At 39.9% G+C, this 17,851-nt stretch overlaps 1 protein-coding gene across 3 annotated transcripts; it reads left to right on the top strand.

Moving 5' to 3' along the window:
- The first annotated feature begins 93 nt into the window (after positions 1 to 93).
- LOC306890051 (protein VAC14 homolog) lies at positions 94 to 7,738 on the top strand. 3 transcript variants are annotated; one of them, XM_079449519.1, is made up of 19 exons: positions 94 to 812; positions 1,093 to 1,243; positions 1,364 to 1,531; positions 1,724 to 1,786; positions 2,174 to 2,281; positions 3,304 to 3,413; positions 3,494 to 3,615; positions 3,696 to 3,833; positions 3,949 to 4,092; positions 4,698 to 4,761; positions 4,978 to 5,122; positions 5,204 to 5,269; positions 5,348 to 5,495; positions 5,577 to 5,709; positions 5,799 to 5,973; positions 6,092 to 6,210; positions 6,623 to 6,702; positions 6,791 to 6,941; positions 7,015 to 7,738. In XM_079449519.1, exons 1-19 carry the CDS (start codon positions 709 to 711, stop codon positions 7,175 to 7,177), a joined length of 2,352 nt encoding a protein of 783 aa, XP_079305645.1. In that variant the 5' UTR covers positions 94 to 708; the 3' UTR covers positions 7,178 to 7,738. The 3 variants fall into 3 exon arrangements, with proteins under 3 accessions (XP_079305645.1, XP_079305644.1, XP_079305646.1); XM_079449518.1 differs by having other exon boundaries at positions 189 to 812; positions 4,698 to 4,788; positions 7,015 to 7,694; XM_079449520.1 differs by having other exon boundaries at positions 570 to 812; positions 3,379 to 3,413; positions 4,698 to 4,788; positions 7,015 to 7,694.
- Positions 7,739 to 17,851: the final 10,113 nt, after the last annotated feature.

Below are 17,851 nucleotides of genomic sequence, written 5' to 3'. Positions count from 1 at the left end.
GGTGCGTGCGGTGCATGACATCAAAACACCGCGAGATTTAGAACCGCGCTCAGAGATCTCGCGGTACTTGATGGCGAACCCCGACCAATCTGCGCATCACGACAGTCGAGCAGACGCGAACAGGCGTCTGTTGGTAGAACACGTGACTTATGACGTGATCAAAACAATTCTAATGATCGGCGCTCGATTGGCAGCCACCGACGTTTGTAGGAAGTCATGTGAGCCGGGACATATGGCGGCTTCAGCCCTTTTTATGCCTTGAAAACATTGCGATGCGCCACTGTCATCTCTCGCTAGGAAAGCTTACGAGGAATTTGGATCTCAACGGATGTCATCTCGTTTTTTTCGATCGCTTACTGTAAATTATTAAGTTAAATACAAGTGTTGGATTGAGAAGCGCTGTATGGCTTTATTTTACAAGCGCTCTCATCCGTCGCGTTCAGTGTCGCAAACCGCAGGTCGAGTTATTTTATAAGTTTAGTATATAATGAAATCCTGCCGTGTGTAAGCACATTTTAGTGCGTAGTCCTGTCTGTTGAACACGAGCGAATGATGATCGGTCGCTTGTGGATGAAACCTTAATACATCCCTGATACATTAATAACTGTCATTTGACTGCTTCCCTTTATCTGGAAAATTCGCGTAGCTACTTTCAAAGGTCAAGGTTGACGATTTATAGGACTGATCTGTGTGAAATAGCTTAACAAGATGAACACAGAAAAGGATTTTACTCCCTTAACTCCAAACATTGTGCGCGCTCTCAACGACAAGTTGTACGAGAAGAGGAAGGTGGCAGCTCTTGAAATTGAAAAGTAAGCCATAATCTATTATTCTTCAAACCGAGATTATGTTTTATAAGGCAAAATAGTTGTCACAGTCAATTATTCCCATTTTATGACACTGGCAGTAATCTGCATGCAAATAATAGTAGTTGTGGTATTTGTGACTTGGCTCTAGAGCAGGGCAGATCATCTGACATGCCACATGACCCCATTAGTCATTTTATGATCAATAGCCCATAGTCCAGTGATCTCCAATGTGCAATTTTCTTCATTTAAAAAAATGCATTGCTCCATCTTATTGTTTAACCAGGCTCGTACGAGAATTTGTAGCCCAGAACAACTCTGCGCAGATCCGACATATCATCCAGATTTTGGCCACAGAGTTTGCACTCTCCCAGCACCCTCACAGCAGAAAGGGCGGTCTCATCGGGTTGGCCGCGTGCTCTATAGCCCTGGGAAAAGTATGTGAACTGTATGTCTGTTACATACAGATTTTAATGCCTTTGATTCAGTGTTACTTTGTGTTTGCAAAGCAGTAACACTTTGATTGTTTATCTCATGTTTCATTTTGTCTTTCTCAGGATTCTGGACTGTACCTTAAAGAACTCATTGATCCGGTTCTTACGTGCTTCAATGACTCCGACAGCCGCCTGCGGTATTACGCGTGTGAGGCCCTTTATAATATAGTGAAGGTTGCGAGGGGGGCAGTGCTGCCTCATTTCAATGTGCTGTTCGATGGACTAAGCAAGGTAAACTTGAGTCATTATCTATGTATCCATAATCATATATGGTATTTTATTTCTATCTAACCTGTTCATGCATTTGGTATTTTGTATATTGGTTATCGTCATTCAAAACAGCATCATTTATTCTTCCCACATACAATATTGTTTTGTAAATAATTCCTTTTTAAACCTCACATAATAATCTGTTGTCTATAGCTTGCTGCAGATCCAGATCCCAATGTCAAGAGTGGATCTGAGCTCCTGGATCGGCTTCTTAAGGTATGATATTTCAAAGTGATAGTTCACCCAAAATTTTAAATTCTGTCAATTACACCCTCTTGCCATTTCAAACCTCTATTACTTTTTCTTGTGCGAAACATGAAAGAAGATATTTTGAAGAAAGTTGGTAACCACGAGACTGGTACCCATCCACTTATATTGTTTGGACTCCAAACCAATGCAAGCGAATGGGGGCCAGTTACCAACATTTTTCAAAATATCTTCCGTGTTCTGTGGAAGAAAGAAATGTATACAGGTTTGAAATGATGAGAGGGATAAAAAATGACAGAATATTTATTTTTGTGTGAACTTTCACTTTAGGATTTGCATGCATGTAGGCTTAACAACGTGTGGTTTAAGTAAATAAATATGTGTGTTTTTTTTCAGGACATTGTAACTGAAAGTAACAAATTTGACCTCGTGGCTTTTGTTCCCTTGTTGCGTGAGAGGATTTACTCGAACAACCAGTATGCCCGCCAGTTCATCATCTCCTGGGTAAATTGAGCACTTTAAGATGCATAAATTAGGGGTGTGACATATTTCTCGCGAGAACACAATATCTTCACGCAATTGGCCTGATGGAGTGCTGGGCTCAAATTGCGACCATTTTAGTCACATGTGCTCCCTGTGTTTAACCTGTGCGACCTCAAAATATATTTGGGAGCATTTGTGTGAGTTCACATTTTGTTGTGGTGCAACCTGTTTTCATTACTGTACAGAACAAGCTAATAACCGAACAAAGTGTGTGCCTACTGTGAGCTACAGTGACCGGCCTGGCCATTCATAAAGACAATGTGATTTACCATCCCGCAGCACTTCTTTCCAACAGTTTCTCTGTGTAAACACGTGCTGGACGGACGGTTTCAACATTCGCTGCCTCGCTGAGGGTCCAGTCCATGGTTAAACTGTAGTTACTATAAAGAAAATATGGTCAATTTGTGGTTATCACAAGTTAACACAAGCACATTTCTGAAAATATGCACACATGAATTGATAAGAGGGATCCGATTCTTAGCCTTTCGATTCCGATTTTCGATTCCCAACCCTAGTGACATGATCACCACCTCTGCTAACATGAGTACTATGCAAAAAGCATATAAAGGAAACAACCACAGCTCTCCACTAAAAGCTGCAACCGTTAAGAAAACAAAGCATAATTTTTGTGCAAATACTGCCTGTCAGTTGAGTTTGTGATAAACATTTTTCAGTGTTTAATTTGCATATTGTTTATTACTGCATAATATAATTCAGCAGTTTATATTTGAAGGATGATTTCATTATGCCTACATTTTCTGCATTTCTTCGTTTTAAGGTCAATAAGAGACAAAAGATTTCCCTATATATTTCATCATTGAGGATTTCTTTAAAAAAGTCAAAAAATCTTGTCTCGATTGTCTCGTCGGATTGTCTTGTCTCATCACACCCCTAATGTACATCGTACATTTACAGTTGATCTGATAGGTGCCACAATTCTACATACAACATCCAGTAATGCCTTTTCTAACTCTCTGCTCCAGATCCACGTGTTGGAGTCGGTTCCTGATATCAACCTCTTGGACTATTTGCCTGAAATTCTGGATGGACTGTTTCAGATTCTCGGAGACAGCAGCAAAGAAATCAGACGAATGTACGTCTCGTATTTTCCCCGACCCGCTATCATGTCTTCCTCTTTTCTGTTTGTTCCTACGTTGTATTTCTGTTCATTAGGTGTGAGGTGGTTTTGGGGGAATTCCTGAAAGAAATTAAGAAGAATTCGTCCAGCGTCAACTTCGCAGAAATGGCCAACATTTTAGTCATCCACTGTCAAGTGTCTGATGAATCCAAATCCAGTAAGTCAAATATTGTCACATATAGAAAAACATTAAATCATCATGTCATGAAGTGTATTTTGCATTCTCTCTTATTCCAGCGAATGATCTTATCCAGTTGACTGCTATGACATGGATGAGGGAATTTATCCAGCTTGCGGGGAGAGTGGTTCTGCCTTATTCCTCTGGAATACTGACAGCTGTGTTGCCGTGCCTTTCCTACGATGACCGTAAAAAGAGTATGAATCATTTACATGTTATGTGTGTCATTTGTACGTTTCATGTAGTTTTGTTCATGAAAGTGCCATTCTGCTAAATGTATTTAAAGCTTTTTCTTCAATGTTACATCTCCAGGTACAAAAGAGGTCGCCAGTGCATGCAATCATAGCCTGATGAAGCTTGTGACACCTGAGGACGATGAAGACGACGAAGATACACAGACCAAATCGTCCCCTCCTAGCGATGAAGCACCAGCTAAAAAAGAGGGAGATCTAAATGGTCAGTCTTTTATGATATATTATATTTTACACCCAGTTTTATGTTCAGTGGCGGTTATGTGGCAAGGAAAAGAAATATGGATGCATTGGCCGGGAATCGAACCCGGGCCTCCCGCGTGGCAGGCGAGAATTCTACCACTGAACCACCAATGCTTTCATGAGCTCACCAGCCCTACCATGACACCACATTACTATATCTAGGAGATATTTCACACCGCCAGGCTATCAAACATGAATTAAACTATTTCAATGCCTCTTAGAGACACATAGGTGTAAGTAAATCACAAATGTGGTTTTTATTTTGGAAGGTAGGGGGCAGTGGTTAGCAAGCTTTGCTCCGGTGAGAGAAATGTTCCTCCCTAGCAGAGCAGGGCTATCAGGAAAGCATTGGTGGTTCAGTGGTAGAATTCTCGCCTGCCACGCGGGAGGCCCGGGTTCGATTCCCGGCCAATGCATCCACACTTTTCCTTTTTGTATGTCTACCTCGTCTTATCTATTAAATATATGTATTTAAACGCAAGTATAATAAAATTTATTAATTGCATGTAACTTATAAAGTGAATATGCTTTTATTTATTCAACTTTAATACTTGTCTTTTAATTTAGATTCCCTAAATGAATCACAGGAGTTGGTGGGCTTCAGCAACATCTCGTTCTTCACGCCAACAACGTATGCACCGAAAAATACTGACAAAATGTATTTTGTATCATTTATTACAAGTTATTTCTATCATCATTTAACACAAAACCACTTATTTTAAGGCTACTGTCACTGACTTGACCTAATAAAGAAATATTCAGAATAAACATGATAACAAATTGAATAAATAAATAAGACAACACTAGATGATTCTGTCAAGATCTTTGATCGAATTACGTTCTGTAGTTCTGACAGGTCTGCGGTCACTCTAGATCTGGATGGCATAGTGCAGGTGCTGGACAGACATTTACACGATTCGTCCACTGGGATGATGACTCGCATTGCTGTGTTAAAGTGGCTTTACCATCTTTACATCAAGACGCCCTGCAAGGTGATGCTCATATTAGTTACACTACATTTAGAAAAGAACATCTTTTCCATGTGATTTAAAGATGAATTTGCTCTATGACAGATGTTCAAGCACACCGACAGTTTGTTCCCCATGTTACTGAAGACGCTATCGGATGAGTCTGATGAAGTAAGTACTGAAAATGCAAAGTATTCTCAGTGCTAATGTACAGGGCAGAGCAAATGTAAAGATCAAAATCTCTCACAGGTGATTTTGAAAGACTTGGAGGTTTTAGCCGAAATCGCATCATCCCCTGCCGGACAGACAGACACCTCTGGATCATGCGACAACTCGGATGCCAAATCAGAGCTTCATATTCCAGGAGGGATCAGAGATGGACATCAGATGGTGATTGGTGAGTATCAAGGACCAAGAACCTCTTTGACGTTTTGTGTTGTATTGACATTCAATAAACGATGATGCTTTTTTTTGACAGAATCTAAGATGGCAGACTTGTCTCCGTCGACCCCAAGCATGAATTCATATTTCTACAAATTTATGATTAATTTACTCAAGCGCTTCAGTACAGAAAGAAAACTTCTAGAAATGAGGGGGGTGTTTATTATCAGGTAAAACCGCCCTAATTTATTTTATTAAAAAAAGCTGCACATGTTCAAAAAGAAATCTCGGTAACCAGCATGAGATTTTTCTACCACAGGCAGCTGTGTCTCCTCCTGAATGCTGAAAACATATTCCACTCCATGGCGGACATCTTGCTAAAGGAGGAAGACCTGAAATTCGCCTCCATCATGGTGCAGACGCTCAACACTATCCTGCTAACCTCTGCTGAACTATTTCAGCTGAGAAATCAGCTCAAAGACCTGCACACACAGGTAACACATTTTGATAATTGTTTGCAAGAATGCCAAAAAAGACTCGCAGATAAAACCTTTGTCTTTAAGCTTAAGAGTTGAGTTTCACTTGAGGACAGGTACATTTTTTATCTTTCAGGAAAGCTGTGCTCTATTCTGTTGCCTTTATCGCTCTTGGTGTCACAATCCAGTGGCTACTGTGTCTCTCTGCTTCCTGACCCAGAATTATCGTCATGCCTATGACCTCATACAGAAATTGTATCCTTTACTGTAGTGTCTGCATAATGTTATATGATGCGTGTACGTTTTTGAAACATTAAGTTAAAATTAAGAGACCATTTCAAATTAGTGCTTTAATCAGCATTTCTAGATGTATTGTGGCCTTTTCAGAACCTCAGAAAGTGACAAAGTCAATGAGAAAGACAGACAGCATGACAAGTCTCATGAAGTGTGATAAAAATCAGGGTTATCATATAAAAATGTACAAATAGTACTGTTGTATTGCTTATATGTGAATTTCTTTGACGCAGAAAAAGATTATGTTAATAATACAAAATAAGGTTATGCTCGGTTCTGAAACTTAAAATAAAAAAGTATATTTAAAAACGTAACTAAAGCCATAAATGGCTGAAACAGTGATTGTGACAAATTCTTTGACTGAACAAATCAGTGGAAATCTTGAGGTGACCGTTGACTTCCTCATGGAGGTGGATAAACTTGTGCAGCTCATTGAAAGCCCAATTTTCACCTGTGAGTCCCAATCGTCCACCAAGTAAAAAAATCTCACATTGAGTATCATCACCGCATCTCTCCACTGTAACACTCTTGTTTTATTCAGACCTCCGTCTTCAGTTACTGGATGTAGAGCACAACCCTTATCTCATCAAAGCTCTGTATGGCCTGCTAATGCTGCTTCCTCAGAGTCGAGCATTTCAACTTCTTTCACATCGACTCAGCTGCGTACCAAACCCTGAACTGATGAGGACCATGTAAGTACCAGTTTCTCAAGTGGGACAGCCACTCAGGCGTACTGTGTTCTAAAGTGTCACCTTCATTTTACAGAGAAGAACCAAAAGCACCTGTCAAAGACAAACGCACAGCTCAGCCTCCTATAGACTACAGTGATCTGCTCCAACACTTTGACCGAGTTCAAAGCAAACACTTGGAAGTGAGACATCAGAGGGCAGGCCGCTCTGAGCACCCAGACAGGAAGCTGATGGTGTGAAGGCAGCCACGAGAAAGATACGTAGTCCTCCGTACAAGCAAAGAGTGGGACCACATCAGGACCTCTAAGGGACATCGATATGTCAAATCATTTAGTTTTAAATGTTTTCAAGCTACTGTAGGCATGAGGGACTTTTGTGTCTTATCATTTTTATGATGCGATAAGTGCTTTATGTTCAGGTGCTGGAGAGCTGATTTATTACACGCACTCACTTGAACACAGGCTTATATCCTTCCCAGTTGATTTCCCCTGAATATGCTTAAGACATGTAATGTACAATGTGCCACGCAATAAGCATTTATATCATGCATATACCCCACCCATCACTATCAATTCCTAATATTGTTTCAGTATTCCCATGAGCAACAACTGGTCGCTGTGCCCATCTTTAGCATTTCATCCACATTTGTTTTTCTACGACAACACAGATTTACCCTTGGCCTTACTGTACATGCAAACCAATGTAAGTTCTCTGTATGTTTAAAAAAGTTATAATAAAGTGAACCATGTATTGTATAATAGTTTCGGCTTGAGAATTCAAAGTGAACCAGGTTTATTTTTAAACAGTCCAGCAGATGGCACAAGAGTGTCCCGTTCGTCAGGAAAACTGAAAATGTCAGCATAAATATCTATATCTATATATCCAAGCCCGTAGGCAGGGGGGGTTCGGGTGGTTCGAACGAACCCCCCCTCACTGCCAAAGGTCCAGATTTTAAGTCGTTTTTTTTTCATGTGATTTACATTTATTCATTTGGCAGACGCTTTTATCCAACAGATCGTAATGTGCTTAAAGTGCGGTGAGGGTGATGCGTCATTTCCGTTCTATTTTAGCCAAACTGCACCAAAGTTGCGCAGAGCCGTTTTCCTTGAGTCCTGCGGCCTCAGCGGGTTGTGATTGGTTGAATGGTATGCTTGAATCTGATTGGCTAAAGAGTACGACAACCCAAGTGGGATGGGTTGAGTTGCCAGGAGAGTCTCAAAACACACACACACACACACGTGTGTCACGATTTGAACGTTCGCATAACCAGACAAACGTGTACATTTTTACCTTTCGAAAGTTTTGTGTGCAGTTGTATGTTTGCGAAACGTACTTTGTGAGAAAATAGTTTTGTTCTACGCACGTGAATGGCTTTTCGTAAATGTAAATATATTCTATGTGCACGTAAATTAGGTTTTATTCATGCAAAACTGTTTACGCATGTGTGTGTATCTTGTTTTACGCGTGAATAATTAATGAGACTTAAATCGCTCCATACTTTTCAGCATTGAACGACTTAAATGTGCACAAACAGTCTTTGTAGAAACACGGCACTGGTGATACACGAGTGTAGTTTCCATGTTTTAATCTTTGATTGTGGAATATGAGCAGTGCTTGCACGGCCAAGGGAATGTCTTTTTAGAATATTATTGTTGAATATACATGAATAGTTGGTGTTTTGTGAGATGATTACCTCAGAGTGATGTTTCTGGTGTATATATGATGAAATATTTCTCAGCATCTGCACGAGGTCGACGTCCGACGTACGTTGAGTTTTTTCACATTTCAGCCTGAATCCCCACCTGTGCGTATTGACCCCCAGAGGGCAAATGCGGTACTGCAGAAGCGAAAAATGTTTTTGTTATATAGTCTTAAAAGCAGAATTCGTAGTAAATTAGTGCTGACGTTATTTTAGAAAATACTTAAATAATATTTTAACAACCATCACATAAAAGTCAAATGACAAATTACATTAGTATAACAAATGCTTTTAAGACTTTTTTTGTTCTATTTTCACTTATTTAAAAAACATACTACACATTCAAATCATTTAAACCTCATATAATTGGTGTTTAGTTACACTTAAATAACATTTGGAAACGTCTACTCTCTTAAGACACTATAAGTTAGCAGAACAAAATGGCACTCATTCAAATTGCATTAATCTCAACAAGCAGTTTCACATTAAGTTAAGTCAACTCAAAAAATAAGTTTGCACATTCATTACAATTTACAACCACAAATGTGACAGAAGGAGAACACCTGATACTCACAGATCAGCCATCATGTATGGTTTCATTGGGTGAACGTGCTGACCCAAAGTTAACTTTCCTTTCTGTGTTTGGTTATAACAATTGTATTCAATATTTATTTATACTAATATAAACTTATTGGTGCAACACGCTTCCAATCTGAGCAGTGGCGGCCGGCCAATAGAGGGCGCTAGGGCGCCGCCCCCCTTAAGCCACAAAAAAAAAAATTAAAACAATTAAAACAAAAATAGTAATAATAATGAGAAAAACATCAGTATGTCAATATTTGTGTGTTTTAAATATGGAATGCACCCAGTAATACATGTAAAATATGATACAAAATCATATTTGCAACCTTTCCTCTGCCTGTCTGACCGCTTCATCAGCTCTGGGGCGATAGAGAAAGCGCCCCAAGGAGGCGGGTCTATGTAGCAGTTAATTTAAGATATGAATGTATGACATAAAATTTAGCCAATCAGCGTTCTTAAATAGAATCCAAGAAGGGCGATCATTTTATCGCCCCAAGCCCTGATAAAATAAGGACTGGGCTCTAGGGGCGCCATTTTTTCTAAACGACAATGGCGAGCGCGGACGTTACTCCTCCAAGACCCAACCCTAACTCGGTGAAATCTCTCTTCCAAGATCCGTTTGAGAGGAGAACTTTGTCGGAGAAAGTTCGGGTGAAAGAGCTGGGCCCAGATCAACCTGACCTCTCAATCAAACAGCAGGCTAGCGAAAAAGGGAAGCAGTATATGCGCGGCTTCTCCCGTAGCTGGTACACCAGGAAGGCTTGGCTAGCTGGGTGCACCCATGCTAATGCTTTATTTTGCTTTCCGTGCAATATATGTTTATATGTTTTGTATCAATTAATTGTTGCAGTTCTGGAGCACATTAACAATTAGTTACATTTAGTTTGATCATAAAATACTTTATGCAATTCTTCCAGTCAAAGGTTTGAGTTCAGCCACTTGATATCCATTTCTATATTATACATCCTTTATACAGTGTAAGAATTCCTATAAACTTTATAATAATTTAATGTTATTGTCCACTTTCCACTCTGTTCTGACAGCATGCATATTGTGTTGCCTATTTACTACCAATGGCACCAACAGCCTTTCCAAAAGATGTTACTTATATGTAGAAATAGTCAATTGTTTACAAGTTCAGTTTAAATGCAAATAAAAGGCTTGTGTTTGTGCATCATGATGTTTATGTTTTTGTGTACGAATGCCTCAACTTTTTAATATTGGCATTAAATAATTACTGACTATTTCACTGAGCACTGCTGTCCTGCAGTTTGTGTTAAATATTATTGCGATGGTTACGGAAACAAAAAAAGTATGGCACAGCCCCACCGAGAATATTTTTCACCAGCCGCCACTGAATCTGAGACTGTTACTGGTAACACTCAAGCCAGACAATGAGTTCCAAACCGGCATGTGATTTCATCATCAGGATGTTTTTTCTTACATAAAAACTTGTAGGTGAGAACACTCTTTAACGCACAAATAATAAGCATAGGTTTCGTCTCCTACAGACACCTGGTATGAAGATACAACTTTTTGTGAAACAACAGAATGTAAGAATGTCATGTTGCCAAAAGTCATTGAAATATTACCTTTCACTTTTATAAAAATGGCTGAAGGTTACAAGAGCAGAGCGTCGTGGGTGTTGTTAATTACAGTACCAAACTTCATTAGGTCACTCCAGGCATACTGATTTATGGGAACATGGCAGGACATGTCAGCTTTTGCTGTTCTATTGCATCGATAAAGACACTTTTCTGATAAACATTCAAATAAAACAAAAATGAGTTTGGGACATTTTGAGAACCACACACATAAAAACTATACCCTTTCCCCATTTACAAAAACGAATGTTACACTAAAACATAACATAAACATAAATTGAGGACCTAACTGGAAGAATTTCAATGTCAAAAACTAAATATCGGTGAAGCGATGGTTTAATAATTAAGATAAAAAGTTCAGCTCATATGATTCCGAACAGGTGTGAAGGGGTTGATAAACTGGATTTATGCTATTAACATACTAAACAGTGTTAGAGGAGGACAACACAACAAAGAACCTTGTAAACAGGCAAAAGTTGTACAAAAAGCAATCTAATGTTAAGTTGAAGCGGGATATCTCTTCTAAACAAAGTCGTACAAATTGTACAGAATCTGTATCTTCCATTACAACCTCTCCACCACCATGGTCAAGACCAAATAGGGTTTAAATGATGTCAGGGACAAGACTGTAGACCTGCACAAACCCTGAATAGGCTACAAATTGAAGCTTTGTGAGAAGGAGACAACTGTTGGTGCCATTTTTTTGGAAATGGAAGAAATACAAAATAACTATCAATTGCCCTTGGTCTGGGGTAAAGATGATCGCGAGAAAAGTTAAAGATCCACCCAGAACTACACGGAATAAGCTTGTTAATGATCTCAAGACATTTGGGACCACATTTAGCAAACATTGGTAACACGATATGCCACAATAGATTGAAATTCTGAAGCACACGCAAGGTCCCCCTGCCCAAGAAGGCTCGCCTAGCTCGTTTGAAGTTTGACAATGAATATCAAAATGATTCAGAAAAGGCTTTGGAGAAAGTGCTCCTGCTTTTGGCCAAAATTGACTCCTGCTTTTGGAGGGAGAGAAATCCTGACCAGGACCCCAAGAACACCATCCCTACAGAGAAGCTCAGTGTTGGAAACATAATACTTTAGGGCTTTTTCTCTGCTCGGTACAGGATGACTTCACCACATCGACGGACCCATGTACCGTAAAGTCTTGGATGAGAACCTCCTGCCAAGACAACCAAAGAGTGGCTAAAGGAGAAGCACATTACCTGGATCATATGGGGTTTTCTCCTATTATTATTATTATTGTAAAAAAAGCAACTGTAAAAATTACATCATAGTTATAGAACATAAAAAACACTATTCTTTAATTAAACAGACTGCTTTAATGCTTTAATACGTTTAAGGTGCATTCAGTTCTTAGAAAAAAAGCTTGGATTTATACTAACACGTTACACAAAACATTATCCTATTGCTAAAAGTAAATATTTTACATCTTAACTTACAAATATCTTCTGCATTGTTAATTTATTACAGGGTCAGTTCAGAAATTTCTTACAAAAGATGCCATGCCAATGTCCAGCATTTCTACAACTGACACACGACTGAAGCAAGACCAGCTTAACAAATGTAGTTGTGTGTTTTTGTTTGTTTTTAATCTTTAATGGGGGAACCACAAAACATGTTTGCTTAAGAGCATCCATTTGGTCAGCAGCAGTTCTACATATCTCTCACATACAACGAAAGAGCGAGCGGGAGACAAAGCAAGGCTCATGAAAAATTGTTTTGGTCTTTTTTGTGTTCATTCATCTTGTGACGCAGTCACCATGAAAATAATATAAACCAGCATTTCTTCAGTTCTCTTGAATCTATTACTCTTTATCATTAGATGTCTTTCATTCCCCTGTTAACAAATTCTTAATCACTATTCATTCTTATTGTTGTTCAAATCCGAGTCCAATCCTAGGATTACCTTTATTAGGAACTGACATCCATTTCCGATAGAGATGGCGTCTGCCAGTATCTCGGTGAGCTCCCTCTGTAGACTCATGCAGTGTTTTGTCATTTTACCTGCCTGGAAAGTAACGGCCGTCGAGAAAATAGTGATCTAGAGACTGCTTACTTCCTAGATTATAGTCTGAAAACTATTTAGTTGATCCTGGCTGTGCACTTCAGATGAGTTTGTTGGGTCTCTGTAGTTGTAGCTCTGGGTTGGATCGTGGTCCCTTTTGCCAGTTTAGGTCGTCCGACCAACTGCTCTCAGCGCAGTTGCTGTGTGCCACTCGTGGTCCCGGGCAGGAGTCCATCACAGCGCTTTCCCTGGTCTCTAGCTGGTCTAGCAGGTGACATGACTGGATGGTCTGGACATATTGAGACACAGGGGAAGAGAGAAAAGCACAAAGAGCCAAATGCAAGTTCATACAGATCTATGAGCTAAAAATGTGGGCTATGTGTTGCACGCTTAACTGAATTGCTCAATATCCTAGCCGTGACGGCGGATAATTAGACCACAAAGGAATCATTTGCACAACGCGGACACCCTGGGTTGTCACTTTTGGATTGGGGTTTTTTCACGTGTTCCAATAAATCCCCTCAGGGGTTGTTTACACCTGCTGTCTTGTGTCCGTAGCGTCTCTTACCCTGCCACCGCATTAACAATAAGGCCTAAGACGAGGGAGGAACATCGCTCGCTCTCTTCGCGCTAAAAGAGGATTTCTTCTCTCAATTTAGGGGGGTAAAATAAACACTTAACGCAGCTATTCTATTAATCTAAACGGATACTTGTGAGCTCTGTGCTAGATGTTTATCCGTATGCGCTTGGAGAGATGGAAAGGTTCAACTTGTTTCAGGATGCAGTCTTGCTGGAAAAGTTCCGGCCTCGTGGTGGCGTGGCAGGCCGCAGTCCATTGGGAAAGGCGGTCTCCGAAGAGATGTCATTGAACTGGTTTCTGCTCGAGGCAGGTATGTAAGAAAAGGTCAAAAGCGAAAAGAGCGAACATGACAAGCGAAAAAGGAAGAGACTGGTCTCTTAAATTGTAAAGATGTCACTAACCCTCTTCTCTCAACAGGTAGTGGTCTAGCTTTTGTTGAAACTAGAAACTTTGTATAAGCACCTATTGTACTATTGTTGTTTGTATGACATATCACTTATTGCTCCTGAACTCTTTGTATGTCGTTTTGGATAAAAGCATCTGCTAAATGACTAAATGTAATTGTCATGCTCTACAGATGTGACTGAGCCAATCAGACGGTGGTACCTTTGGAGGGATAATAAATTCTCTTTGTCTTCCAACACTTGTTTTGCATTTGGAAGCTGATTGCACGCCCAATCCTGACTAACCGAGAGACCTGAAAAGTATAGTATTGGCCTTGCATAGTTATACTGACCATCACATTCCTCTTTTCTTCATCGGCCAGTTGCCCTTCGAGATTTTTCAGCTCATGCCTGCTGTTCATCTTGTGTTCATCAAGGTGGAACTGAGACTCTGGGGGCTCACGGTTTTAGCTGACCTCTGACAGCTTTGCCTGAATATCAGACAGAAGATAGAGGACACGCCTTTGGAATTCTGAAAGTCAAATTGGAATGAAAAACATTTGTCCCATTTGCAAAAACACCACTTTCAGTAAGAATATGAGGTGGTGGTATACTTACTTCCATTATCTAATGGGAATAGCTCTCTACCCTCTCTGTGTTGGTTCCGCCTACCTGGTCTTTGGGACCACTCGGGAGCGCTGATGTGGATTTACGGATATACCTAAGAAATACCTAAACAGTATTAAGGGGTCATTTGACGTGGCTAAAACCGATATTATTGTTTGCTTTAGATGTAATACAATGTGTATACACGATTTAAGGTAAAAAAACACTGTATTTTCCACATACTGTGCAGGTTTGTATTTTCTCCGCTTCTCTGAAACGTGCTGATATTTTACAAAGCGCATCGCTCTGAAAAGCGAGGTGTGCTATGAATGGCCAGTTCATTAGTGCGTAGTGATTGGTCGAATACTGCACAGAAATATAGCGCCTCTTACCATATTCGGAACATCAGGTTCCAAAATAAAATGGCAATGATCCTTCCTTATCAATTTGAGCCCGGATCTGATCTGGAAAATGAAGATCAAGCCGATACAAGATAGAAACAAGCTCGTATTACAGCAGGGAATGGTAACATAATAACTGGTTAATTTTTATTTTTCTTATTTCTTAACTGTTTTATCAAATGGATATTTTTAATTTCTTCTATGTAAAGCACTTTGAATTGCCATTGTGTATGAAATGTGCTATACAAATAAACTTGTGCTTCGGCCCTTCTTGATCCACCAGTGTTGCACCATGCCTCGTCGCGACTCAACAAAGACAATAAACCCCATTATGAACACGACATTTGTTGCCTCTAATTGGAACATAATTACTGATTATAAGGACTTATGTTTTCTTTTTTTCCACGTTGCACGCGTCTGCATTTGCAGATCACACAAAGAAACGACAACATCTCACGTTAGTCCGTAATTTTTTAACAAAATCTGCTTTATTGTAAAAAAACAACAAAGTAACTGTATCAATTACACATAGAACATAAAAAACAACTCTTGTTTAATTAAACAGACCACTTTAATTAATTTACTGTGAATGTTTGTAATATGTTTAAGGTGCATTCAGTTCTTAAAAAAGTTCTCTCACATACACCGTAAGATCAGATTCGCAAAATGAATAAGGTGATTTAGTGTGTTCAATGTCACTTTTGTTGTTTTGTTTTTTCTCTCTGTAAAGGCTGTCACATATAACTGAATTTCCCAAACTCATAACAAAAGGGTCCGTGGCTCTTTATATACATAGGCCTTTGTTAGTGTCTTTACTGAATGGAAAAGTTTGGTTTGATTAAATGACAGTAACTCTGTTTGGCAACCCAGCAACAAAATAATAATAATTCAATCAACCAAATGAAGGAAACGTTACAATCCTGTTTGTGGATTGTGCGCACGTCTTGACGTTTGAAATTTTTCAATATCCACAAATGCACAGAGTACCTTAAAGGAATAGCTAACAGCTAAAGTTGGTATTTGCTTCAAGCATAGTCGTTTAACATATCCTGCAGTGAACGCGCCAAGATTATTGAAGCAATCTTCTGTGAAATGACGCGCACACAGTAAAAGCCTGGGGTTATACTCCTTTGGTGTCATTTGAAAAATTAATTGTAACCATTGTTTCCTCAGAAGTTCTTCCTTTGGTAGTTTAAATAAGATGGACTTTTTTTCACAACGTAGAAATCAGTGATGCACACGCATCACGAACAAGCAACTAGCAGTGGGAGGATTCATTCTGAACATTCGATATTGCCGATACGGAGGTTGTATCGAAAAGGATCGATCCTAACCTAAAATATCGATCCTAATGTGTTTCACTACTGATTTTATTCATTAAATAATGTAGCTAATAATTGTATAATGAAGAAAATGATTTCCCATACACCTAGTTTTGCACACGTTGCTCTGCCCTGCTGCGTTTTGTAGTCCGCTATCACGTGACTCAGCAGCAATAACCACAAGCACACAGATGCTGCTGCAGCCAGCGAAAAGAAGAGGAGCTCTGTGATTAAAAACCCGGGAACTATGGGATCAGAATTGTTGCAATACTCTGAATATATAAACTATAATCCGCAAATGAATGTAGAGAGTTTCACATACATTTCTTAAATCCACATATGCACAAAAACCGAACTGGAAGAAATGGAATTCACAAATAAATAAAATGAGATTTGCAGATAAAAAGTTTTATAGATTTATTTTCTAGATCGCTTTCTTTTTTTTTGTGGATCGCTGCACACATTCGTGGATGGCTCTCTGTGCATTTGTGGATTTTGAAAAATTTCTAACGTCAAGTTGTGCGCACAATCCACAAACAGGTGGACTTTCGGGTAACTTCCGCATTCGTTGACCAATAGGGCAGAAAGCGATCCACAAATGCGAAGAAAGCACGTTTTTAGCACTTTATTATTTAAGCACTTTATTTACTTTGTTGTGTGCACTTTGTTTATAAATTACCTTAAAGTGTAATGAAAAGGAAACGTGATAATGTGTTCTATTATTGTGTCTAAACATAACACAGAACAAAAACGGAAAAGCAGTTTTAAAATCTTTGTTCTTCAGTAATAATTTTGTGCTACTTTAAAGATAAGTAGTATTGGGATAAGGAGAAATTGTTTTGTTTTATATATCGTTTTTCTGTTCCGTTAACCTGTTATTGTTACTTTTTTCCAGTAATAATTTAGTGCAAAGCGTCTCGGTTACGTCTGTAACCTCCGTTCCCTGATGGAGGGAACGAGACGTTGTGAAAGACTGACTGGGGTTTGATCTTGAGAACCTACCTTCTCCGAGATAATTAATTATAAAACGCCAATGGGCTTGGCGAATGGCACGCGCACGCCAGTCTCCGTCCCGTACATACGGGTATAAAGGAAGATGGCGGCGGTCATTCACTCACCCTTTGTACTGAGGAACCTGAGAGGGCACTCCCGTTCACTGCAGTGATTCGGTGCAGCGTTGTGGCATGAAGTCACAACGTCTCGTTCCCTCCATCAGGGAACGGAGGTTACAGACGTAACCGAGACGTTCCTCTTCAGTCGTTCTCTCGACGTTGTGAGAGACTGACTGGGGATCAATCTTAAACGCCACAGCGCTTGCACCGATATCACGACCTCTAGCGGAGGGACCCTGACTAGGCTAGCGAGTCACAAGAGTGCTATCGCGAGACGTAATCTTCCAGTCACATAGTATTGGTCATACTGAGAAGCCTCTACTGATGGCCTCACACTGGATAGAGAGGACAGTCCGTCTCGGTTACTCGATCCAATTCGCCAGGCGCCCCCCCAAGTTTCGGGGCATTCTGTGCACCTCGGTGCGAGGAGAGAATGCTTCCGTACTTCGGCAGGTGGTCGCCACCCTTCTGGCGAAGGGTGCGGTCGAACCCGTCCCTATAACCGAGATGTCGTCCGGGTTTTACAGTCCGTACTTCATCGTGCCCAAAAAGGGCAGGGGGCTGCGGCCCATTTTGGATCTGCGTCACCTGAACAAGC

This window comes from Barbatula barbatula (assembly GCF_947034865.1).
Source record: "Barbatula barbatula genome assembly, chromosome: 25".
Classification (NCBI taxonomy): domain Eukaryota; kingdom Metazoa; phylum Chordata; class Actinopteri; order Cypriniformes; family Nemacheilidae; genus Barbatula; species Barbatula barbatula.
Note: the sequence above shows the minus strand (reverse complement) of the source record. Positions and strands in the feature narration are given on the sequence as shown.

Coding starts and splice junctions, on each gene's coding strand:
- LOC306890051 (XM_079449518.1), top strand. CDS start 709: ATGAACACAGAAAAGGATTTTACTCCCTTAACTCCAAACATTGTGCGC. Junction 813..1,092: donor GCAGCTCTTGAAATTGAAAA/GTAAGCCATAAT, acceptor TTGTTTAACCAG/GCTCGTACGAGAATTTGTAG. Junction 6,211..6,622: donor TATGACCTCATACAGAAATT/GTATCCTTTACT, acceptor TGAACAAATCAG/TGGAAATCTTGAGGTGACCG.